The sequence below is a fragment of the Crocodylus porosus genome, unplaced genomic scaffold, assembly GCF_001723895.1.
Source record: "Crocodylus porosus isolate Cpor-Errol unplaced genomic scaffold, CroPor_comp1, whole genome shotgun sequence".
Classification (NCBI taxonomy): domain Eukaryota; kingdom Metazoa; phylum Chordata; order Crocodylia; family Crocodylidae; genus Crocodylus; species Crocodylus porosus.
Genome location: NW_017728931.1, coordinates 22,425,966 through 22,451,402, shown reverse-complemented (window position 1 = coordinate 22,451,402; position 25,437 = coordinate 22,425,966). Strand labels below are relative to the sequence as shown.

The 25,437-nt window shown below is 45.1% G+C and overlaps 1 protein-coding gene across 8 annotated transcripts in view; it reads left to right on the top strand.

Annotated features, from left to right (window-relative positions):
* The window catches only part of PPFIBP1 (PPFIA binding protein 1), a 146,076-nt gene that overhangs the window by 88,909 nt on the left and 31,730 nt on the right, over nucleotides 1–25,437 (top strand). For 3 of the 8 annotated variants that reach the window (XM_019544372.1, XM_019544369.1, XM_019544367.1), the window contains 6 exons: nucleotides 7,113–7,145; nucleotides 9,138–9,199; nucleotides 11,606–11,690; nucleotides 16,617–16,774; nucleotides 17,308–17,438; nucleotides 23,766–23,826. In XM_019544372.1, coding sequence (XP_019399917.1) covers nucleotides 7,113–7,145; nucleotides 9,138–9,199; nucleotides 11,606–11,690; nucleotides 16,617–16,774; nucleotides 17,308–17,438; nucleotides 23,766–23,826 — 530 coding nt within the window. The remainder of the gene's footprint in view (nucleotides 1–7,112; nucleotides 7,146–9,137; nucleotides 9,200–11,605; nucleotides 11,691–16,616; nucleotides 16,775–17,307; nucleotides 17,439–23,765; nucleotides 23,827–25,437) is intronic. The other 5 variants (XM_019544373.1, XM_019544371.1, XM_019544374.1 and 2 more) reach the window with 3 other exon arrangements.

The window sequence follows — 25,437 nt, the reverse complement described above, 5'->3', positions numbered from 1 at the left end:
CGGTATTAGGGCGGCGGTAGCGAGCCAGGCCCAAGGGCGCCGGTACTGGGGTGGCGGTAGCGAGCTGGACCCAGGGGACGCCAATGATAGTCGGATACCGGCGAGACAGGCCCAGGGCGCAGGGAGCGGGCTGGAAGATAGGAGCCCGGCCCAAGGGGGCGCCAGGTGGGCGAGGAGCCCAGGGTGCCTGAGAGAGAGAAAGAGGGCACCAGAGGGGCGAGGGACCATACAAACGTCCCACAGAACAGCTGCGAGGCTTGGGGCGTGCTGAAGGGGAGGTTTGGAGGCATGCATAGCCCTTAAGGCGGGATGCATAGAGAGACCCCATTTCAGAGTAGGGGCAGGAACATCGGTACCGTCAACTAGGGGAACAGAGGCAGCCTCCCATACAACTTATTTGTCATCAAAGTCGTGGCGGTCGAGATTCTGAAGGTGCTGAGTTCACCCTAACATGACGGTAGGGGGCGCTAGGGAGTTCACGGCTGCTCCTAGGCCCCACTCCCTCACAGAGGTCTACCTTGAATTTGCCCCCCTCCTACTGCTATATGAAGGAAAATAAATCTTCCCCCTGGAGCTCCTTTCTATGCTCTCCCTAGCACATGGAAACGAGGGACACGTTTTGAAAACACTGACTTCGAAATAGACGTACTTGAAGTAATTTACATCTTACTAAGAGTACCCGTAGACTTGGTTCATCTAGAATTGATGCATTTTACCTTTTCTGAAACTGCTGCAAGTTTTAGCACAGGTATTCCATGAACACACGTTTAAGCAGATAGAGTATAAACTATGCATGATATAAGTCCAAAGCCAACAACTTTTTTTATCATACAGTATTTATCATACAGCTCGTTGGGTTGGCCCCTAACACAGTCAACAGCATGTCAAGCCATGGTAACCCCATAGCTCAGCACTACTCAGTATATGTATGTGTACTCAAAATATCCACCACAAAGGATCCATGTGCTAATTGGCCTCTACTCATGAATGGAACTGGGTGTTGTTGTCATGAGTCTTGGGATCCTCCAAAAATTACATGCAGATTAGGCACATGGGTATCTGGTCTGCCTCCACCTCACGGAGGGTGGGAGCACACTAATCATATGTGACAGGCTGAAAAGAGGGGCCAACAGAGGGATTCTGAGTGAACTTTTTGATGCCCTGCTTGGTGATGTTTGCCAGGCACTGAAGGCTGGTGAAGAAACAGAAATCATTGGAAATTGGAAAGAAAGGCACAGCTCAGCTGTGGGAGTGGAGAGGAAGTAAAATGTACTCAGTGTAATGGCTCACCGTGACTGGAAAAAGCCAGCACTGGTGGGGGCATGGCTACATATCTTATTCAGATGATCTACATTAACATAGCTTTCTGGTAGGTTGCTATCAGTATGGAGCCCCAGGTGGGGTGGAAGATGTTTGCCGGTAGTAGGGCCACTTAAGGTTCTTGACTGACTCATGGATTTGGGATTGATTTGGCTGATTTGGATTGGAACACAAAAAATTCTCTTAGCTATCAGTATGTTTGTCTAATATGGGCCATGTGTTTTATAGTCATGTTCAATGTTGATTTACATTTAATCAACTTAATAGCTGGCTTCCATTACTGAGCACATGCTGCTTTTCTTAGCAGTTTAATGATAGACAGTGTATTTAATAAGGTTTCCTTGTATGTGAATATAGGACAAGGAACCTTTTTCCCTATGCTTGTGGGGGGAGGGGGTGTATTTAAGTGAATACAGTATATCCCATGATCTACTTTTTTTCTTATTGAAACCTGGGAATTCTATCTACAACGCTTCTATGGTGCCTTTCTTATCAGTTGAAATTCTACCCTGTTTGATTTGATGCAGTTTTTGATGTAGAGTGCCACTCCCCCATCAGAATGACCTACTCTGTCACTCCAGTATAATTTGTATCCTGGTATCATGGCATCCCCTGATTTCCCCCTACCCCCACCCTCATTCCACCATGTTTTAGAGATATCTGTTATGTCATTATCATTAGTTACTGCTAAGTATTCAGGTTCTCCCACCTTTGGTCTTAGACTTGTAGCATTAGTATAAAAGCATGTATATTTTTTATTAGAGGTGCACTGATACATTGGTCGTATATTGGATTGGCACCAATATAAAGAAAATCATCTGCACTGGAAATTGACCCAATGCAGCTGATAACTTATAACTAATAAATGCCTGTGCGTGCACCCAACTGCAGTGCAACACGTAGATGGCAAGGTGGAGAGCTGCGTGCAGCTAGTAAGTCTGTTGTGGTGGAAGGGGAGGGCAAAGGGAATGGGTGTAGGGGGACAGGTCAAGGCCCCTACAGTGAGGGAGGGAGTGAGGCTGGGGCTGATGTCCAGTGGGGCATGGGAAAGGGAGGGGGGTGGCTCTTGCTGCTGCACACAGCTCATCCGGTGCTCATCTGGTAGTTGAAGCGACTGCTCCCGCTGCTTGTCCAGGAGGGCATAGGTGGAGGGGAAATATGTTCCCAAATCTGCCCAGCCAGGAAGAACCCAGCACAGCCCTGGCTCCAACCTGCCCTGTGCACACTCCTCCCACCCCCCCTGCCCTTCTGGGCAAGTGGTGGGAGCAATGGTGGGAGCCACCAGACAAGCACTGGCACGCAGAGGCGAGAGCTGCCCCCCTCTCCCCACATACACCCTGGATGAGCTGCAGCTCCATCCCACATCCGCCCTGGCCCCAGCCTGTCCTGCAGTGTGCAGATCTGGGGGACACATGCCGCTGCCCCAGCCCCAGATGAGCTGCTTACGGCTCTGTCTTATGCCTCTCCCCATCCCCGCTGGGCAGAGCCTGCCCCAGCCCCATTCCCTCCCTCACCATGGGGGCCTTGATCTGCCCCCCATCCCGTCTCTCCCCATCTCCTCTTCTACCACAAGACTTACCAGCTGGACACAACTCTTCAAGCTGCCAGGCTGTGCATCAGAAATCAGATTGGTATCCTTAAAAATCAGCTATTAGTATTGACCCCCAAAATCTCTACTGGTGCACCTCTACCTTTTATTGTTGCCTGGTTGATTACTTCTGTGAGACAATTGACTCATTAAATGTATTTGCTTGTGCTTGTCTACACCCTGTTTCTTATCCCCATTTTTATGGTTTCACCCCATAGAATGTATCAGTCAGAATTGTGTGCTATTCTGCACCTGTCAGCTTCTGTCCATTTTTAGTGTAAAAGCTTCTCTGCCGTCTTTTTAATGTTATGTGTAGTTTGGTGCTATTTTGGCTTGGGTGGAGAACCATCCCTTCTGTACAATGTCTTCCTGTTCCGAAAGGTCCTCCTGTCCTAAACCTTTCCTCCCTATTTCTGTGAATTGTCATAGGGGGGCATAAATCTCAGCACTGTCGCACGTTTTTCTACAATGCTTGTTCCTTTTAACACGTGTCGTGAGTGTTAAAATCAGTCATAAAACTTACAACAGTAGGTGGTTGATTAGCTTTGAGCTAAAATATTTAAACTTGGGTCCCTTCTACATGTTACTGGTGTCGTGCAATTAGCTGATTAATTGCACAATTACCTTGAGCCCAGGTATATGTGGGAAAGTATTTATCACACCATAAAAAGCTCCAGCCATCTATAAAGTTAGACCTCGAAAAATGTGTACTGACTTCATAGTTGGTTCCGATCAAGCTTTAATTTGCATTTGTAACAGGGTTTCACCTGCAGCTGATGGCACTCCCAGCTGAAAGGAAGCACCATACCCAGTTAGGGCTAGGAGTCCCACAAGTGACAGGATGCTCAGTCCCAGCAGCTGTGGATTTGGAGTCCTGGCAGCATCCTGCCACTGCTGGGACCCAGAGATACTGGGTCCCTGCAGTATGCCTCCTGGTGCCAGAGACCCAGCTGGGTCCCAACAGCCATGGGGCTGCGATCAGGGGGTACTTCAAAACTCTGGACCTGGATGAAACCCTCGGTGGTGGGAGATTGTGGTAATATAAACTGTGCAATCATGGGTGACTGGTGCCTTCTGAGTCTGAGGGGCCAGCAGATTGCCAGCGGGGGGGTGGGGATGGGGGGGTCCCCCAGCAGCCGATTGCCGAGCCAGCTGTGAAACCGGAAGTGCGCTTTCGGTGGCGCTTCAGGTTTTGCAGCTGGTGCTTCCAGGGAGTGCACGGATGATCTCAGGGGATGCATGTGCACCCGTGTGCACCCCCTATGCATTGCCAATGTGCGTAATTGTGTGGATCATTCTTTAGATCCCATTGTACCTTTATCTGCATGTGTAGAGGGGGCCTTACTCCTATATACAAGAAGGGCTGAACCAGCAGCTCCCCCTAGTGAAAATGTAACTCTCGCTAGCAAAGGAATCTTAAATCTTCATAAATCTCTTTGCGGAATGGAACAAGCTATATCAAAGGCCTTTTTGCTGGTATGCCTGCATCTGCATTAGGGTTTTTGCAACCATTGTGATTGCAATTAGGGACAGAAAAAACATCTTGCTCCTAACAAATATGCTTATTTTGGTAAAATTTGTAAGTGTAGCCCTGGGCTAATTGGGTGAAACTCAGGACCAGCTCAAGGCCCATTCACCATTTAAACTCTATGCCCCTGTCCAGACATGCATGGATGTTTGGTTCCCTGGGGACAACTGGCAGTAGTGCACCTTGTGCCACTGCTAGTTGTCCCTAGGGAATGCAAGTTGCCTTCAGTGGGGTACAGGAGGCTGGGGAGGCTGGGGCCAGCACTGGGCTGGCCCTAGCAGCCTTACTGGGGGTTTTGGGGCCCCCTGGGGGTGCAGCAGCAGCAATCCTCTGCTTTTTTTTTCTCCATGGGTTTCTGGATACCAGGGGCCAAAAAACCCACTGTGTTGCTCTCTTGCAGCATGGAGAACAATGGAGTGTGTGGTATGTGGCATTGCAGACATGTCTGTGGTGCCACATACCACATGGCCATGCTTATCTGAATGTGGCCTGTTTGAACTTTATTTAAACTTGAGATCTCACAAAAAAAATTCATTTTGATCAAAATGGTCAGTTTGACTAAGAAAAACTCAATAGTGTTAGGAATATGAAAAAAAAATGGTTTTTTTTTTTTTTTTTCAGGGAGGTGGTGAAAAGGAAGAATTCATAGGAATCTCAAGGTTATTTTGGGGTTTTTGTTTTTTAATTTCCCACAGAAAAAACATATTTTGGTCACCTATAGCTTCACCTCTCAACAATGAAGTGCTTGTTGTGATAAAGCTATATTGTTATTTTACAAAATGTGTATAATGCAATTATAAAAATAGAAGTCTGGAGATTTAGTCCAGCCTCATGCTTTTTGGCAAAATCAAGAATCTGAGGGGTTATAATGTACCTCAAGTTGAATCTGAATCAACAGCATGTTTCCATGGCAAAACCAAAAAAGCTGATAGATACTGGAGTCATTCTTCCATTATTTAGCACTGCTGTGGCTTTACCTAGGGCAGGGATTTTCAACCAGGGGTACACATACCCCTGGGGGTACTTGGGATGGCCTCAGGGGGCACTCGGGGGACTCCTGCCTTCTTGACCAGCCGCTGGGGGTACACCGAACCAAAAAAGTTGAAAACGCCTGACCTAGGGTTTTGGTTATTGCATCCAGTTTTGGTCACTGTATTTCAAGAAAGACATGAAGAAAAGAGCCCAAAGAGGATAACAACAATTAGAGATCTAGGAAGCATGTATGAGAAAAGATTGGAAGAGCTGGGACTATTTAGTCTGGAGAGGACTGAGTGGGGATTTGATAATAGCATTCAAATACTTGAAATATGGTTATAGAGAGGATGGTGATAAGCCATTTTCTGTGGCTGCAAGGACATAGGACAAGAAATAATAGTCTTAAATTGCAAGACAGGAAATTTAGGTTGGATATTAGAAAGAACTTTCTCATTATGAGGGTGGTTTAAGTATTGGAACAGATTACCTAGAGAGATTGTGGAATTGTCATTTGTTGGAAATTTTTCAGAGCAGCTTAGACAAACACTTGGCTATGATGATGTAGAGCAGAGGTGGCATGTGTGGCATGCGTGACATGGGCACCCTGTGTGTGTATGTGGGGGAGGGGGTACACAGCAGACCAGGGAAGGGTAGGGAGCAGAAAGGGCAGGGAGCAGAAAGCAGAGCATCAGATTAGGCAGGGAGCACAGGGTAGGAAGTAGAAAGCAGAGCAGCTGATTGGGCAGGGGAAGGAGATTGGAGTGGAACTCAGGGAGGTGTGGGGCTAATTTGTGGCATACATGCCAAAAAGGTTGGCCCTTGGCATTTTAGAACAGGGGTGATCCTGCCTTGGTTACTAAGTGGGACTAAATGACCTTCTGAGGTCCTTACCACCCTATTATTCTATGTATACCTACAGCATCCCTGAAAGATTTGTGTAATTTGCTCTTGCAAGCACTGCACTGGCTAGAGTAGTATGACTACAGTTGCCAAGACCGCATTTCTCCCTGTACAGGCTTTGTTTACCTGCTATTTTTTTTAACATTTTTGTTATATGTATTACTCATATTGAACTGTTTCTGGGTTGGTGCTTTGCAAGCTGAACTCTCACTGACATGTAGTACTGAATCCTATTTTACAAAGTTCATTAACGAACGGGGGGTTGGCGTTTCTGCCATAGCGAGCCAAGGCTCTGCTGCATTTGAACAATGTGAAATAAAGCGTTTTGCAGGTCAGGCAGTTTTAAATATTTGCTGATTTTTCTATTAAATTACCAGATGTATGTTTAATTAAATAAATATACTCTGTCATAAATAATTACTATTTCAAACACGTCATGTCTAACCTTGGGTTATGAGTAATCTCTTGGGAGGATTGTTCATATGAGAAGATATATATGAAAATAATGCTGAGAATCTGGTGTGTTTTCGTGCCAGTAATCCTTAGACTGGTGATTCTATTTAATTTGCCGAAGTTAGTCAGATGAGCAGGGTGTGTGTGTGCGTGAGAGAGAGAGTGTTCAGGTTTTATATGGGTGAATCTTTATAATGTAAAAATAGTTTGTTTGTTTCACTCTGGTTTGTAACATTATTTGGAATTATTCATTAATGGTGTGAAAAATAGCAGTACATGATGTTAACATTTTTATTTAATGTCATAACCTATCTGCTAATTCCAAATATAATGCATTTTCTTGCACAGATGAAAACTGTAAAAAGAAGCTCAAAGATAAAAGTAAGGTTTCTGGTGTCTTTCCACAAGCATTTATTCTTCGGACATGCTTTCTGCATGTGTTTTTGAAATTCCTTTAACAAAAGCTGTTAGATTGCATCATCTATAACCCTTGGTTACATTTTCATTAGGAATGGAGAGACATTGAAAAAGATTATGGCTATTAATGTAAATTTGTCTATAGAAAAAGCTATTAAGCAAAACCTTTTGTTTCCAGGAGTAGTCTAACAGAGGCTTGCTGTACCTGTTCAAGGCTGGGCACCTACACTGCAGGCAAGATAAACCTCTTCTTAGGTTGTCCTGAAAGAGATTAAACTGATCCTTGTAGAAGCCAAATTTACAAATGGTTAATATACAAATGGTATAACATAGATGTTATAGTATGCAATACATATATAAATAAAAAGTTCCCTCTATTAAAAAAAAATAAATAAAAAAAAATGGTAGCCACAATGTTACTAAGCCAAATTCCCTGTTGGACATAGCTCCATTGAAATGAATGGAGTTGTACCAGGAGATAATTTGTTCTAGCATATCTAACTTGAAGCTTCATTTATCCAGAAAGCCAGTGATGCATAGAGTGCTATATATAAACTTGAATCTTTCCTTGTTCTCGCATTTTGCTTAGGAAGATTTTTTTTTTGCCTCTCAGTCCCATTGTTACTAGTCAGTAATCTGTGGTATTATAAATGAAAAAATGTCTTTGATCATTCAGGCAAGTTCTAACAAACAAAGAATATCCCCATTCTTTTGTATTCAGATTAACACACAGTGAAAAACCCCAAACCTCTTTGATTGCTTAAGTGTTCAAATAGAATTGGGTTTTTTTTTTTCTTTGTAAATAAGGATTATAGATGAAGCACAGTTTGTACTGACTTCTGTTTTTTTAAGACTTTCCAAAACGAAACTCCAGTGTGTATTTTAACATGACTGCTCATCACAGTGAAATACGCATATCATTTCATCATGCTGTTCTCATCTCTACATCCGTTCTGAGTTATGACTAAGCATCGTTACACAAAGCTTTTCTCACCATGTTCACACTCCCTTGCTTCATTCATTGCTCTGTATTGCTGGGTTTGAAATGCCCTGTGGAATGTTTGGCTGTTGTCACAATGAAGAACTATTTTATTGCGCTATAACTTTTTTATGTTGAAGCTTTTATTTGTGAGCGTTTAAATAAGCAAATAATGGAGGTCAAGCATAATTTAGTTACCTTTGACTCTGCAGTTTCCTTGTGATATTTATTTTTTAATGGTGTGCAGACTTGGTATATTTATTTCCTTTTTTTTAAATCTTAAAATGGCTGAAGAGCTTTTTGAATGTTTCTTTTTTCATTAGAAGTAGCGAGCACTGGTTTGTAGAGCTGTGCGAAACTTTGGTCCCTGATTGATTCGGTGGAGATTTGGCTCAATTTGGTGGCTGAATCAAATCAGAGGACCGGACCCCTTTAATCTCTCCGAATCAAATCGGAACCCTCCAAATTGATTCAGAGAGATTTGGAAACGTTTAGCAATTTGGACACAGACACAACTTTAAATGTTTTTTTTCTACATACCTCTAGGGGCGGCTAGTGAATGCTGCGATGCTGGGGCGCATGGAGTGTCCCACAGAAGTGCAGGGTGCTCCCCAGGGCACTCGGCAGTGCACCTGGAGGTGGACCAGGAGTACTTCGAGTCCACTTCTGGGTCTGCTGCGGGAGCATGCAGGGGGTCCCCCTCTGCATCCCCCGTGGCTTGGCAGTTGGGTCTGGGGGGGGGCACCCAGGGTCCCCCCACAGACTATTGCTGAGCTGTGGAGGCGTGGGGAGGGGGGCCTCTGCATGCACTCCCCATCAGTACCAGATAGGCTCTCCACCAAGCATGCTGAGGGCCCCCCTACACTCCTGGTTTGTATTTTTGTTCTTGTTACTTGTAACATCCTCAGAAGTTGTCAATGCTTTTCTTTTATTTAGTAGCTTCTTTAAACTGACTTATGTAAATTGTGTATTTTTAGATATGGAGGTGCAGAAAATGAAGAAGGCTGTGGAATCTCTAATGGCAGCAAATGAAGAAAAGGTAGTAAAACTGTCATTCAAATGACATTCATTTGTTGTGAGAAGTGCCCCTCTGTTAGCACTGGCTGTTAGGAGCTTGGATATAAATTGTCCCACTTTGCCGTGAAAATTAAATTAGTAAGGGCCGAGGCTTCTTCCTATTGAAGTCAAATCCTATTTTGCAGTTGATTTAAATGGGAATACAAGACGGTCTTTATGAGTTCTGTCTGGCACATCCTTGCCTGTACAAGTAGTTTGAAAATTTGGCCTTGGTTGTATAAAGCAATATTCTAAATATCCCTTTCTTCATGAATGACAATATATTTAGCTTGTGTTTCAGTTTGCTATTAGAGATGAGATGAAGCTGAGATCCATCTTAAAACATAGTCTATTTGGACACAGCGTTTTGCTTATGTGTAGGTATCTACCAAAATTGGAAGGGGACTTACCATTTTTTGTGAACTGATCAAACATGTATAATAATATATTTTAATTTAATTAAAACAAATACTTTGGTCCTGATTTGTGAGTGCTTGTGGTGTATATGCAGAAGTGATCGCACAAGGGGTTTGTGAGGGGCGGGATGTGTGTGTGGATATGGATGAGGGTATGGGAGCCATGTAGTGCAGAGTGGCTGGCCAGTGGGCGAGCAGGGAAGTAAGGAAAGTGGCGGTAGGGAATAGGAGCAAGTGGGAGCGTGGGGCCTGCACCAGTGTCCTGGGGCCAGTGCCAGCGGGACCCAGAGTAGGGTAGTAGGAGTGTGGGGTATGGGCTGGCAGGGGTCTGTGGAGCCTGGCTGGGCTGCACCAGCAGGGAAGGGGGGAATTGACCTGGCTCCATAGAGCCCCTGCTGGCTGGGACCCTATGCCCATGCTACCCTGCTCTCAGCCCCGCTGGTGCTGAACCTGGGACAGCAGTGCGGGTGCTGTGCTCCCGCCCAGCTGCCGCTGGCTTCCGCATGCCCACTTACTCCCAGTGTTCCAGCCCCATAGTATAGGCAGGGTGCAGCATGCAGCCCTGACCCTGCATACCCCACGCTCACCCACAGGGAGCCAGCTGGTACTCAACGCAGGGGAAAAGTGGCCCTTCACTCCCCTCCCTGTAGCTGGTGCCTCGTGCTGCAGCCACTTGCAATCCACGCGGGGCTGTCCTGCCTCTCCACCACATCACTGCTGCTCCATGGGGCAGCGGTGGCAACAGAGAGTAGACACAGACAGCCCTGCACAGGCTCTGAGCAGCTGCAGCATGGGACACTGGCCACGGGGAGGGGGAGTGGCTGCTTTTTTCCCTGTGCTGAGTACCAGTTTGTTCCCCAAAATCTGTTGCTTAGTGCGGAGGACAGCCCTACTTGCTGCCACTGAGCACTGTTTGCTGTGGCTGCCCGCCCAGAGCTTGCACCATGCTGTGCTACGGTGCAGCAGCTTCACCACCACCTCTGTGCTGCCTTGTGGGTGCTTAACATGGCTGCTGCTGCCACATTGGGCAGTACAGAGGCGGCAGTGAAGCAGCTTCACCGCAGGCAGCTGCGGCTGCTTTCCTTCATGCTGAGCAGCAGTTTCTGGGGAGCCAACTGGTGCTCAGCGCTGGGGAAAAGTGGCCGCTTCCTCTGCCTATGGTTGGCGCCCTGTGCTGCAGCCACTCAGTCTGCGGGGAGGTGGTGACGCAATAGAGGCAGTACAGCCCTGTGCAGGCTGTGAGCGACTGCAGCACGGGGCACTGACTATGGGGAGGGGAGGGCCACTTTTGCATCGCACTGAACACCAGCTCGTTCCCCGTGGGTGAGCTCTGGACACACAGGGTCAGGGTTGCATGCTACTTCCTGCCTGTAACATGGGGCTGGGGCGGCGGCACTGGAAGCGAGGGGGCACATGGGAGCCAGCGGCAGCCTGGCAGGAGCACAGGGCCAGTGCCAGCGGGGCCCAGAGCAGGGCAGCAGGAGTATGAGGTCCCAGTCAGCAAGGGCTCTATGGAGCTGGGTCAGCTCCCCCCTCTCCCTGCTGGTGTAACCCAGCCCAGCTCCACAGACCATGCCCCATGCCCCTACCACCCTGATCTGGGCCCCGCTGGCACTGGTCCTGGGACACTGGCACAGGCCCTGTGCTCCCTCATGCCACTCGCTTCCACTGGGCTGGGGGGTGGGGCCAGGTTGGCCCTACTATTGCAGGAGCCTGACGGGTCTTCCCCTGGGTCCTACTGCCCCTGCCTCCTGTCATCTTTAACAGGAGCGAGGGGCACATAAATATTTATTTTCTAAATTTTTTAGGGGCCCCACAGGCAGGATAGAATGGCCTGGTGGGCTGGATCTGGCCCATGGGACATATTTTGCTCACCCCTGTCTTAGGCAATTTAAGGTCAGAGATTTAATTTTTTATTTCCAACTCTTCACAAAGAAATTACTCTTACCAGACAGACACTCTCTTTGTTTTAGGATCGGAAGATAGAAGAACTTCGACAATCCCTCAATCGCTATAAAAAAGTGCAAGACATGGTCATACTGGCTCAAGGTAAAAAAGGTACAGTGCAAATCTGAAGATTTTTGCACTTTACTTTGTACACACGTTGTCGTCATATTAGATTGATTCCCATACTTTGAATCTGGCCTTGATCGTTTAACAGGTGGTTGCTAATGTCGCCTATAGTCTAACTTGCCTCTTGTATTTCATCATTTTTTTTTCTAATTCTCTTTAAAGCTTTTATATCTCCATGGTTTGCAGCTAGGCCTTTTTAAGGTGAGCAAGGGAAAGGCCTTTGAGCTGTAGAAGTCTCTTTCTTTATCTTGTTAAATTCCATCTGGACTTAGCTGACTTAAAACTGTTAAGAATTGCAATTCCCCCACTCCTGCGTCTGCTTCCCGGGGGGAGGGGAGGAATCGGTAACCTTCCAAAATAATAGCTGAACTTCCAGAGCACCTGTAAAAGATCCAGGTTATCTGTTTTTGTCCCTGGTGTGGTGTTATCCCCTGTTTGTATCCCTTACCCCCTAGGGTTGCCACTTGGAACAAAAGCCCCCCATTTTCTGTGGTAGGTGGGAAGAGAACAAACATGGTTGGACCATGCTTCCCTAGGCCACCCTTAGAAATTAGCAGTCTGATACCAGTGGTCTTTTCCTCAAGACTGGGAAGACTGCTTTCTCCACTTAATCCTGTGTTAGAATAGCGGGCTGCAGTGCTAAAGTCTCAGGATTTTGATGTGCTCTGGTGGTGGGGAGGCTGTTAAAATTTCATGAGTAGGAATCTGTAAATCACAGTGAAAGTAGCCCACACAGTGACTTCTTTAATTTTTTTTTCATTTCACCACTTGCTCCACCTGTCCCTGATTGGTGGAGGGGCCCGGCTGGCTAGGTCATTTGCCACTGATTGCCAGTGAAACAAAAACTGCAGTGTTTGCCTCCCAACCACTGATTGGCAGAGGGGCCCCAGTGGTTGGACTGCTTGTTGTGGACCAGTGGGGAGGCAAAAACCATAACATATTTAAAACTGTGTTTTTCATTTCCCCAGCAATCAGTAGCAAACAGCAGTGAAATAAAAAAATTTAAAGGAGCTGCTACAGGGGGCACATCTGGCATGATTACAGAGATCCCTACTTATGAGAGATAATCTATTTTACATTTTACCTTTTTTAAAAAGCCTACATAGCATCATATTAATTGCATTACAAAGAGTTATTTGATTTGGAAATCTAAATCACTCAAAAGTTAGAAAAGACTGGGTTTCTGGTGGTCTGTGCAGTCTTACCTTGAACCTATGGGTGCGTGCACATGCACGCACACACACATTGATGTACTCTTTCAAGAATTGCATGGTTTTTATTCTGCAATTCTTTGTGCTGCATATGCATTTTATATCACAGCTGTTGGATTTCTATTAGATTTGCCCCAAACGGTAACTGCTAAAATGCACTGTGGTGTTTTGCTAGCTGGAAGGCTACCTAATATTTTTACAGAAGAATTTGATAGTATACCAAATATTAACCTTCTATGTTCATGCACCGTTCAACAGAGGAAGCATAGTGGCTTATAGTATTGAGTTATCTTGCACTCGGAGACAGATTATTTTCAGAATAACCTACCTCAAACCTCCACAAACAACCAGCATCTGACAAAATAGGTTGTTGCTTACAAAAGCTTGTGCCTTTCTGAACCAGTCTCTAAAGTGCCACTCCAACTGCAGGTTGGCCATTAGGAAACCATTAGGAAACAGGGAAGGAAGTCTTCCTGCATGAACTGCCATTGCTCTGTGAGGGAGGAGTGTTAATATTGAGGACCTACACAAAGGGATGGATCTAAGGAGGTCAACACAGAATGGTAGGGTCAGTGAATCGTAGGAGATTTGGGCTTTTCCATATCCCCCAGTGACTTGTGGCACTTGCAATTTTCCTAGGATTTATAGCGGTAAAACTCTTCTCCAGCCTTATTCCTAGGACCATTTTCGAAGAAGAGAAGGGAAAGATTTCTCCATAAAAACTTTAGGATGTTCTGGACACATGTTTGTGGTTTGAGTTTGCTTGACCTTTGCAAAACCACAAATAAAAATGCAGGTATCCTGAGAACCATTAAACAGTGTGAAAATACAGCTTTTCAAGCAAGCTACCTAAACACCCTGGCACTTGAAAAAATTTGTCTGTTATTTAAAACCATGAATTAGAATTCAACTGTTTTGTATAAAATAGTAGTATTTCTAGTTTAATCACAAGTATGTAGAAATTCTGTATAATATTTCTGATATAAAAATATATTTTAAAAAATCCCCACCTCACATTGCCTTAGTCACCCATAGCACTTTCATTATATCCTTGATCGCCAAAATGCCCTAATATCATATGAATAGTATGTTTTCTACCTTATCCCTTCCATAAAGCTATTCATAGAGGCATCTTACAAATTCCTGATTAAACAAGTGACACGCTGAAACCACTCCTTCCCTCCCCATAAAGAGCCTAATCCTAAATCTGTTCATGTCAGTGATAGCTATTCTGTTGACTTCAGTGGGTTTTGGATCAAGTTTTGTAGCTCTTTATGACTGGTAATTTATTTACCAGGGTCATGAGGTACATAGTTTGCAGGCCTCATATGCAAATCTCATGTGACTAGATAATGAATGAGAACCCTTGCATGACATGAGTGAAGGTTGCTAGGATTACAAATGCACCTATTTAATATTGGGAAGAGCAGCAGGGGAGAGAGTGAAAAATTGCTTGACATGTAAAAAAGGGAGGCTGGTAAAATAATTTTTGTTCTCTCTCTCCTGTACACTTCACAGATCAAATTTTAGTTTGGGAAAAGCAAGCAGTAAGATTTAAATTCAGATACAAAAATGCTTTGACAATTAATTACAGACTCATACTAGGAATGCCTCAGTACCTTTTCTTGTGAATGTCAGTCATGTAGCATGCTGGTATTGATCAGCAGGGTAGAAATCCATACATTTCAATATTACTGCACCAGTTAGGGAATGAGAGCTTGGTCAGCGAAAGTGAAATGCAGTTTTCCCTTGCTTTATGCTGTACAGGTGTTCTTGGAAAATGGCATTTGTTTACAATGTAACAAATATGGATATGTTCCAACAGCTCAACTGTACTGACCCCTAAACTCATTTCTACCACTTTTACAAGACCGTTTTGATACTCATCAACAGCAGACTACTCACAAGCACAGAGCACTATCATAATGGGAATGGCAACTACAGAAACATGTTGCAGACAATGAGCAAGGATCCATACGCTATTTTGGTGCACGTCACTCCCACAATGCACTGCACAAAGCAGCTGACTGTGGGCTTTCACAACACTGATTGCATAAGAGTGAATTTCACACATACAGAACCCTTATAAAGTGAGGAAACCTGTATGCAAACTATAAACTAGTAGAAGGAGATACAATTGATTTGCAGTATTGTGCAAAATGGCAGAAATTTTCCCCTCTTCCCCCCCCCCCCCCTTATTTAAAGCTAGGATAGAAATTGATTCCGTCTCTCTTTTTTTTATGTTGTTTTCTTCTTTGCTTTGTTCCCCATTTTACCTATGGATAACTGAGCTGGCATAATGGAGATTTTGGTTTTTCATTTAAATTTCAGACTAACATATTTGTCGTCTTCTTTTTGGTTCATTCAAGATAGGGAAAATAAATATATATGCCCCAGAGTTTTGATGTTTAACATTATAATAAGGACAAAGATGTTCGGTGTATTGAAAATGCTCCCACTGAAATGCTTGTGTGCAGATGTTGGGTTTCAGGTATGATAACAGAAATAAAATTGCAAGGGTGAGAAAACTACCTAATTTGTGGACTCTTTACACTGCTGTGGTTCAGTCTCCTCCCCATTCAGTTTTTGCATAAGGCAGCTTGTGCTACTCTACAAGGACCCCTTCATGAGCCTCACTTAAGGGGCTTCTGTGAGTCGGAGTAAGAGCAACTTGTCCTATGTAAGAGGGACTGTGCTTCTGGTGCAAAGCATTATGGGAATGCCAGCTGATGCTGTTATCTGGAGATAGACTGCTGTAATTTAATCATGCAGTAGCCTGCAGTAGTCTAGAACTGGCAAGGCATGTTGGTGGCAGTGGAGTTACACTCTAGTCCAGGGCTGGGCAAATATTTCAGGCAGAGGGCCACTTACTGAGTTTTGGCAAGCCATTGAGGGCTGTATGACAGGCAGCCGGGAGCAGATAAATATTAATTTTCTAAATTTTCTGGCCTACCCCTACTATAGTCCCATATCTCTAGTCTCTATCTTTTAGCATGGCACTTCAGAATATTTCACCCCAGGTGTTAGTCAGGGTCCCACTTCCAATTTCCACAAGCACATGGCACTTGAAATAATTTGTCTGGTCTGGAATCCACTACCCACATGATTTTAGGATATTCATTTAAAACAATGAGTTAAAATTCATCTGTTGGATTAAATAAATAAAAAGTTCTGGTTGAATCTCAAGTGTGCCAAAGTTCTGTGTAATATTACTGGTATCACATTCTACAAAACAGGGATTTTACAAAGCTATATCCTCAGGTAGTGAAAGCTGATGTAGTTCAGCTAAAGTCAGTGGAGCTTATCCCATGTTATACCATTAAAGGGTGTGGCTCATAGTATGAGAATTTAATCATCTTATTAGATATTGGCACCCCAACTGCAACAATCATATAGATACCTAAGGGTCATTGATACTTGGTACTGCTGAAATTAGAATGTCTGCTGTTAAGTGCTGTTGCGATTGTTTTCATTAGAGTAGGGTTTTTTTAAAACTGTGTTGGGAAGTCACGATTTCTGGCAGGAAAAGATTAAAGAAGCAACTCACCCTACTCTTACACTTTTTTTCCATCACCATTACCATCCTCCAGGGACCTACCCTCAGTCCATAAACAAGAATCATGCTTTGCTTTTCATTAAAACAGACCCTATCTTGTGTGCAGCAGTAAAGCCCACAGGATTTCCCTTTTTCTTCTATTAGGCAAAGAAGGTGAATATGAAGAGTTTGTGAATTCAGGATCTGTTTCAGCAGTTTTATTGGATGCACAGAATTTAATTGATCCAGAAAAGAGCCTGTCTCTTACTCCGGTAATTGGTTCTCCAGGTTGTGAAGAGTATAGTATGAGCTTCCTTGAAGAGGTATCTGTCTTTTTCTCTCAGTATATCACTACTTGAAAAGGTTACTACTGGTGGTGTTGTATTATACAAGCCAAGACTGCATTTTGGTGAGCCTTCTGGGTTTTGGGAAGTTTCCTTAAATCTTCCACTGTTTTTTGTGGAGAGTACATATTTTGTGGGAATGCTGCCAACTATATAAGAATTAGTTATTTCCCCCCATCTGATTAGAATTATTTTAGGTTTTTTAATTTTTTCTGCTGTAATTCTGGACTGAATTCAAATACATTACATGGGTGTTGGACTATATATTATGTATCCATTTCTTGCTTGTGAAGGTCTAAATGCTGATTATAGTGATGCAAGTCCTTAATCTCCAGTGCTACCTGGCCTATTTTACAAGCATTCAAATTAAGTTGATATGGGAATATATTGGTTTGTTACACCCTGGAGATACAGTATTTCATACATCTGTTTCTATTTTATTCTTACTTTCATTTAGTAGTTATATAGTTTTAACCCATAGCAATGTAACAATCTATTCTTTCTTCCTTTAGAATTCCCTTCAGGTCCACACCAGCATCTTGCAGGTCTCAATCCCTTCTTTTTCATCAACACCAAAAAGCTCCAAAGCAGGTGCAGAAAAAGTAAAAGCACAGCTGAACCCAGGAATTAGAAGTGAAACAAGGTATGGCCACTTCTGTTTCTAAGTGGCATATGTATCCAAAAAATACCACTGGAGTGTTAATTAAAGTTGAGTTTGTTAGCGACACGTGGACAATTGGAAAGTTAAGTCAGTTTCAGGAAACTAGCAAGGATATATTGGAACGTGAACGGGGCCAAATTGTTTGCTTTCCAAATGCAATGGGTTTTGTTGGTTTTAAAATCTAAAAAGTATTTCTTTGTTGTTCATGAAGCACCAACAATGTGACCTCAGTGTGTTGCAAGAAAAAAAGACGTTGACATGGATGGAATGAGCAGAAAGGTGATCTAATGCAGTGGAGAATCTTCTGCTGTGGGCTAGGAGTTTTCAACCTTTTTAGCAAGTGTACCCCTTCTGGTGGCGATGGCTGGATTCTGGGTGGGGGTTGCTTGCATGTGGCAGCCACTGTTGCCACCCACTGCCATTGCCCCTGCACCCCACTTTCCCACAGCTGGTTGCACGTGAGGCTCTGCAAGCTGCTGATGGGCCTCAGGCCCAGACAATTGCACATCGCCTGTCAGCAGTCTGTGGAGCCGCATGTGCAACCAGCCGTGGGAAAGCGGTGCAGGGTGGTGGTGGTGGTGGTGACCCTGCCTCCTGGTTGAGCCAGGCAGTGTTTGTGTGGCCCACAGAGGGACGATGCTGCCCTTGCACCCCCCACACCTCCTGGCCCTGCTCCTGCATAGAAACACACTTACCCCTCCTCCCCCACCATTGAAACCTTGGCAGCCAATCAAGAGAGCAAGCTGGGGTGGGGGTTGAGAGGCGCTGTGGTGTACTGCATGGGGCCAGCAGTGCCTGGCACAGCCTTCCCTCAGGTAAGAGGTGAGGGAGACACTGCCATGCCCTGGCGTGTCCCCCTGAAGACATTTCTATGTACCCCTGAGGGTACGCATACCCCTGGTTGACAGCCCCTGCTTTGGAGAATTGTTTGGACTTCATATAAACACCTTAGTTATAGACACAACAGCATCATTTGCATTGAGGCAAATTTGCAGTAAGTGTAGATTTTTCCATAGCTTTTGAAATTTACAGCAAGGTGTTACCAAAGTGTAAGTAGTCAGCTGATAGCAGTGTAACCAAAGGGGACACCCTGGGTGTTGCTTTTTTGGAGCAGGGGTGGGGAACGCAAATTGCCACTACTGTACTGCAGCAGCAGCTGACAACACCAGTGCGATTGCCATCATGGCAGCCAGCTCTGTGCTGTAAGCTGTGGCTGGAACAGGACCAGAGCTAAACCACCAGGAAAGTGATGAGTCAGTGCTAAGAAATCTGAGAAATGGATTTGTTTGAGATTTGATATTGTGAAACAGGTTTCTTTTGAAACTAGTCTCAGACAGGACAGCTATCAATAACAAGAGCATTGGGTGAGATTTTTGTATTTTCTTTATTTTTAAAGTCAAATACTGTGACTGGAGACTAGATAAGAAGGTAGTATGTCTGCATCAGGAAGGATGTATTAATGAGATTCTTAGATATCTTATACTTCTACTGTCTTGTTTTTCAGTGAAGGGAGAATACCAAGTTCCTCTGTTGAAGCACCATTGTGTGATAGTCAAATGTAAGTACTATATCATTTAATGAGATCCTGCTCCTGAGACGCATTTCTGCCAGACCTTTGAAGTGTTTTTAAAGATTGTGTGGAAATGTGTGCAATAATTCTAATTAAGATAATTCATTTTAAACTATTTTGATTTACTGTTGTGGTCTTTTCAGTTCAGTTTCCTATAATAATTTTAAGTGTTCTTTCTACTAACATGTGCTAGCCTTTTCCTTTCTGCCACACATAGAAGCGTAAGTCTCATAGAGGATGTATCTATAGGCTAGTAAGCTGAGCAGTAAGCAGAGAGCAGTGGCTCTGGGATAAGCAACTCTGGTATAGGACTTCCTTGAAGAGACTTTTCTCTGTGCTAGTGACTTAGGGTAGCTGTTTGCTGCTAGAGTGTTTGCCTAGTGTCTGGTGTGTGTTTGGGGTTTTTCCGCCCCCTGTGGTGTATGATTTCTTTTTTTTTTTCTTTTCTTTCTTTCTTTCCTTCTTTCTCTTTGCTATTTTCTTCCCCCTTTTGGAATGACTAAGTGATAGGGCTTGCTCTGGGTGGAGCTGGTTTAGGTAACTGAGGGATGGAGCTAGGATAGGCAGCCTTATAAAAAGGTAGCCCCTAGCAAATTGTGGGGGAAACAGAGGACAGCAAACAGAGAAGGAGTTTGCCTAGGGAGTTTGCTGTTGGAGGGAGCCAAGGAGCAGGAGACTGTGTGTGTGTGTGTGGGTGTTGGGGGGGGCAAGGGCCCTGGTGCAGGTGCTTGGAGTGCAGGTTCTTGTGGTGTGGTGTATTTTTTCCTTCCCTCTCTAAATCCTTACAGCATAGGTACGGAACTACCTAAATCACAGTGGAGCTGCGCTTGCAGCGGCTCCTTTAATTTTGCTCTTTCTGCCATGTGCTCTCCCACTGCTGATTGGTGAAGGAGCCTTGATGGCCCTGCTGTGCGCTACTGATTGGTGACTGGAGGAGGGGTCATGAGGCATAGCTTTTTGCCTTCCAGCCAGTGGGAGAAAAAACTATGGCATTTTTGCCTCCTGGCTGATCAGCAGCAAGCAGTGGGGGGCCCTCTGCCAATCAGCAGTGCGGCGGTGTGCAACGAAAAGAGTAAGATTAAAGGAGCCGATTGGTGATGAAGGATTTGGCTTCTTTGACAATGAGTGGAGTTGGAAGCTGCAGCTTGTGAAAAGAACTACAGTCTGATTGGTATCACTAAGACCTGGTGGGATAGCTCTTATGACTGGAATGGGAGCCTTGAGGGTAACACTGTTATGGAAGGACGGGGTTGGGAGGAAGGGTGGTGGTATTGTCTTGTATGTCAAAAACACATACACTTGTTCCTTGGTTCAGGAGGAGGAAGATGGCAAAACAGAATGCATTTGGGTGAAGTTGAAAGGTGAAAAATGTGTCCGCAATATAATGGTGGGGATTTATTACAGGCCACCTAATCAGGAAGAGGAGGTGGATGAGGTACTCTTCAAGCAGGTGACAAATCTATCCAAAAGCTATGGGATGGTATCTGCTGGAAAAACAGTGCAGTAAAACAAAATGTCATGCTGGTTCCTAACCTCTGGAGGATAATTTTCTCTTCCAGAAAGTGGAGAATACAATTAGGGGATCATCTGTCTTGGATCTTGTCCTGACCAACAGGGAAGAACTGGTGGAAGATGTGAAGGAGCTGGGTAACTTGGGAGGAAACTATCACAATACACTAGATTTCTGCAATGGCGAAAGCATGAGGTCAGCAAAATTAGGATGCTAGATTTCAAGAAGGTGGAGTTCATCCAAATCAGGGAGTTAACAGGCATGATAGGAGGGCTGGGAGCTTCTACGGGGCACAGTATTGGAAGTCCAACAAGAAAATCTTCCCTAGCACAATGAAAGCACAAGAAGAATGGCAAGAGACCAATGTCACTGCACAAGCAGCTTCTAAAATGCTTGAAATACAAAAGAAAACATACAGGCAATGGAAGAACAGGCAGATCACCTGGGACACATACCAGGGAATAGCAAGAACCTACAGGGACAAAATTAGGAAAGCAAATATAAAGAACAAACTGCACCTGGCACAAAGGAGGCTAACGACAACAAGAAGAGGTTCTATAAGTAAGTTGTCCAGGAAAGAAGGACCAAGGAAGCTATGAATTCTCCATTAACAAGTCAGGGGGAACTCCTCAATCAGAATACAAAGCAGGCAGAGCTACTCAACAGCTACTTTGCCTCAGTCTTCACAAAAAAAGTTCAGCTGCCAATACCTAACAGGGATTATTTGGATAAGAAAGGGGGCAAGCTGAGAGAGGAGATAACAAAAGAGATGGTGAGAGAGCTTTTGTTGGGTCTGAATGAATTCAAGTCAGCAGAGCCAGATGAGCTTCATCCCTAGGTCCTGAAGGAACTGGCTAAGGAAATCTCAGAGCCCTTGGCAATGATTTTTGTGAAGGTGTGGGTGACAGGACAGATACTAAAGGACTGGAAAAGGGCCAACATGGTGCTCCTCTTTAAAAAAGGCAGTAAGGGAGGACCTGGGGAACTACAGGCAGGTTAGCCTCACCTCAATACCTGGGAAGTTACTGGGGCATGTCCTAAACAAGGTCACCTGCGGGAAGAAGGGTTGACTGGAAGCAGGCAGCATGGATTTATGAAAAACAAGTCACGTCAAACACACCTGATCTCCTTCTTTGACAAAGTAACTGTTTGGGTTGATGAAGGCAATGCTGTGGATATAGTGTATGTGGACTTCAGCAAAGCTTTTGTCCAGGTCCCACATGACTGTTTCATAAACAAATTGGAGAAATGTGGACTGAATAAAACTACTACAAAGTGTATTGATAACTGGCTCAATAGCTGCAAGCAAAGGGTAATTATTCATGGGTCCATGTCAGAATGGCAGAAGGTTTTGAGTGGAGTCCATAGGGGTCTGTCCTCGGGCATTCCTTGGAATGCATCAATAGAAACATTAGGGGTAAGACACAGGAGGTGATAGTGCCTCTCTACTCAACACTGGTTAGGCCTCATCTGAATTACTGTGTGCATTTCTGGGCTCCATATCTTAAAAAGGACATGGAGAAGTTTGAGTGGGTCCAGAGGCAGGCAACAAAGATGGTTAAGGACTTGGAAGGCAAGTTGTGTGAGAGGCTGAAAGAGCTATGCATGTGGAAAAGGTTCATCTTGTGGGAAAGGTGTTTAAGAGGGGACATGATAGCAGTCTTCAAATATTTGAAGGGCTGCCATAAAGAAGAGGTAAAGCACCTTTCCTTTCTTGCTGCAGAGAGGAGGACACAGATTAATAGTCTGAATTTGCAGCAAAGTAAATTTAGATTGGATATCTGGAAAAACTTCTTTGCTGTGAGACAGTGGAATAGACTTGCCTGTTCAAGAAGAGGTTGGACAGCCCCTGATCAGGGATGATCTAGGCATAGCTATGCTTATTTTCTACCATGGGTATTTCCCATGCTTTTGGCTTCACAGGTTGCTCCTGTTCTCCCCCTTTGCCCCTTTTTCTGATATACATGTCAGGGTGATTTTTAAACCTCCCCAGAAGCGTGGGGTATTTGCTACAGCTAAGGTTGGGGACTTCAACTGGGGTGTGCTGATTCTTCTACTAGGAGTGAAGCCAGAGGTTCCTAGCTAGAAGTTCTTGTCCTTCTGCTCGGGGTCAGACCAATTACCGTATTTGGGGACAGGAAGGAATTTTAACCCATGGTCAGATTGGTATAGGCTGTGGGGATTTTTGCCTTCCTCTGTAGTGAGGGTGAGGGAGCATGGTCCTCTACCTGGAACCTCTTGAGTGCATACTGACAACATTTTATAGAAGCAGGGCATTGGCTGCTGTGGTTTCCCCATTTTACCTATGGGTGTCAGGGTTGAGGGTAGTATTATGTAGAATTTAGATTATGGTTGGATGGGATGGTTTGGATAGGGAAGATTCTGCCTCAGTCAGGAGGTTGGACTAGATGATCTCTGGAGGTCCCTTTCAACTCTACTCTACTTCTTTATGACCTATACTGCTAAATATCAATAGTATATGCTAATACACATACATGACTTGGCCTACATTTTTTTAAACTGCAATTAGGTAATATTTATTGGCAAGGATGCTAAAATTAAGTCGAATCCTAGTTCAGTGTTTTTCAAATGTTTAATGTGGTCTTAAATTGGTATATGCATTTTCCTTTTTGACTCTAATCCTGAAGTAGGTTGGCTTTTTCCAGCCCCTCTGTTTTTGATACAGTCCCAAAATAGGTAACTTTTCCCTTCTTTTAAAATAGTTGTTTTTATGCTTTACAAATACATATATTTTAAAGTATTATTTCAGCTTGGGAGAATGTTTAATGTCCTGGTATATGGCATTCATGAAATCTATATACAAAACAGGCATTTTTGCTGGATACACATAGGAAGATTAAACAATGAAAACAGCAAATTATGCATGCAAACCCAGTTTGGTTCATGTAAACCCATTTCAGTTAACATTTTTTAAATATTATTTAAACTGAGAAGCAAAGAATTTGGGAGCTAAGTATCCTGTCAGTACAATATTGGCTCTTCCTCTTTCATTCAAACACAGCGATTATGACATGAAAGATCTATCTCATTGCAGTGCCTAACTGAAGTACAGGAGTTTTGAGCAATGCAGTGATTGCCTCAACTTTGCTTTGACCATTTTAAATGATATTGTAACAAACTATGTAGGCTTTTACTTTAAAATACACTCAGTGTTGAAGCATAGTTCATAGCAGGTGACGCAACATTTTAATGTCTTATGTTGTTTTAGAACTTCAGCCCTGCAGAAATCCAGCAGTCTGGACAGTTTGAAGAAAGAGACATCACAAGTGGTTGGTTTTGTTTTTATTGTGTTTCCCCTTGAGATTGGAGACCAGCTTTTCTTGTTACTCTTTGTGGTCCTTTTGAGTGCCTCAGGACTAAAATCTGGCTGAGAATACCTAGGGGATGGGAAAAATCCCTGAGATGGTATAATGCCATTGGTACTGCTCTGTCGCAGTTGTAAAATCCTCTGCATATTAGTGAAGGAGAAAATCTGTCCTGGATTATTTAGGCATCTGTCTTTTTTGTGTAGTGAGAATTTACAAGAGACAATCTCCTGCCCACCCAAGCTGTGTCTTCACTAGATGAGAAGGAATGTTCTTAACTTGAAAAAACCCACAGGAAAAGCCTAATGGAAACAAGGCAATCTGTTGTTTTCACCCAAGTTATCAGATCAGTTAAGGCAAAATACAGCCCATGGACTGCATCCAGCCTGTCATGCCATTCTGTTTGGCTTGTGGGGCCCCTAGAAATTTTTTAAAAATTAATATTAATTTGCCTCTGACTCCTGTCAAAAGTGACAGGAGGGAAGCCACAGCAGGCTCCTGGAAGAGCAGGGCCCGCCTTGTCTGGCCTCCCCAGCTGGAGGGACCATGAGGCTGTTCTTGCCTGTGCCGGGGCAGGAAGCTCAGGTAAGAGGTGGGGGGGAGCACGCTGGTCCCCGTCTGGCCACGGGGTGGGGGGCTGGGAGCGACACAGCATGCGGGAGCCAGCACTGGTGGGGCTCAGAGCGCGGTGGCTCCCCTCACTCCCTGCTGGGGTATTCCAGCCGGGCTCTGTAGAACCCAGGCAGCTGCGCCCTGGGCTTCTGCCACCCTGCTCTGGGCCCCATTGGCACTGGCTCCGGGGCACCGCCTGGCTGTCACTGTCTCCCAACCCCCCTGGGGGTAGCATGGGGGCTGCCTGGGGCTTCTGAGGGCAGCATGACCCGGTAGGGACATGGCCTGGGGAGGCAGTGTAGAATTTCCATCCCATGCTTGAGGCTTGGGGCAGCAATGGCCTGGCTGCCCCCACAAAGGGAGGCTCTGGTGGGTGCTGCCACTCTGGAAGGAAGGCCTGGGTCCCCTGCCCTACAGGGGCCCAGCAGCAGTTCGCTCTCCCCAGCCCCAGGATGGGTGGGGAGGCTGTGAAAGGAGCAGAAACAGAGCTGCGACTGTTTTTCTGCTCCAGAAGTTCCTGCAGCTGCGAGGAGCCCAGGGGCCCTGGGGAAGCTCCTGGCTGGCCCTGGGGGCAGCACGGGTCATCTCCCGAAGCTGCTGGGGGTGGCATGACCTGGCAGGGTCCTGGCCCAGGGCATGGGAAGCTTGGGGAGGCTGCAGGAGCTTTCAGAGGCAAAAAGGAGCTGTGGCTTCAGCTCCTGGAGCAGCCTCCCTGCCTGTCTTGGGGATAGGGGGGTGAGCTGCTGACAAGGCCATTGGGCCCCTGTTGGGGGGTGGGGCGGGGACTGGGCCATCCCCCCAGGGTGGTGTTAACCCCTGGGCCACCCGTGGTGGGGGCAGGCAGGCCTCTGCTGCTTCAAGCCTCAGGTGCACGGTGCAAGTTCTGTACCACCTCCTTGGGCTTTCCGCATCCTGGGCCACATCCCCACTGACTCATGCCACCCCCTGTGACTCCAGGCACTG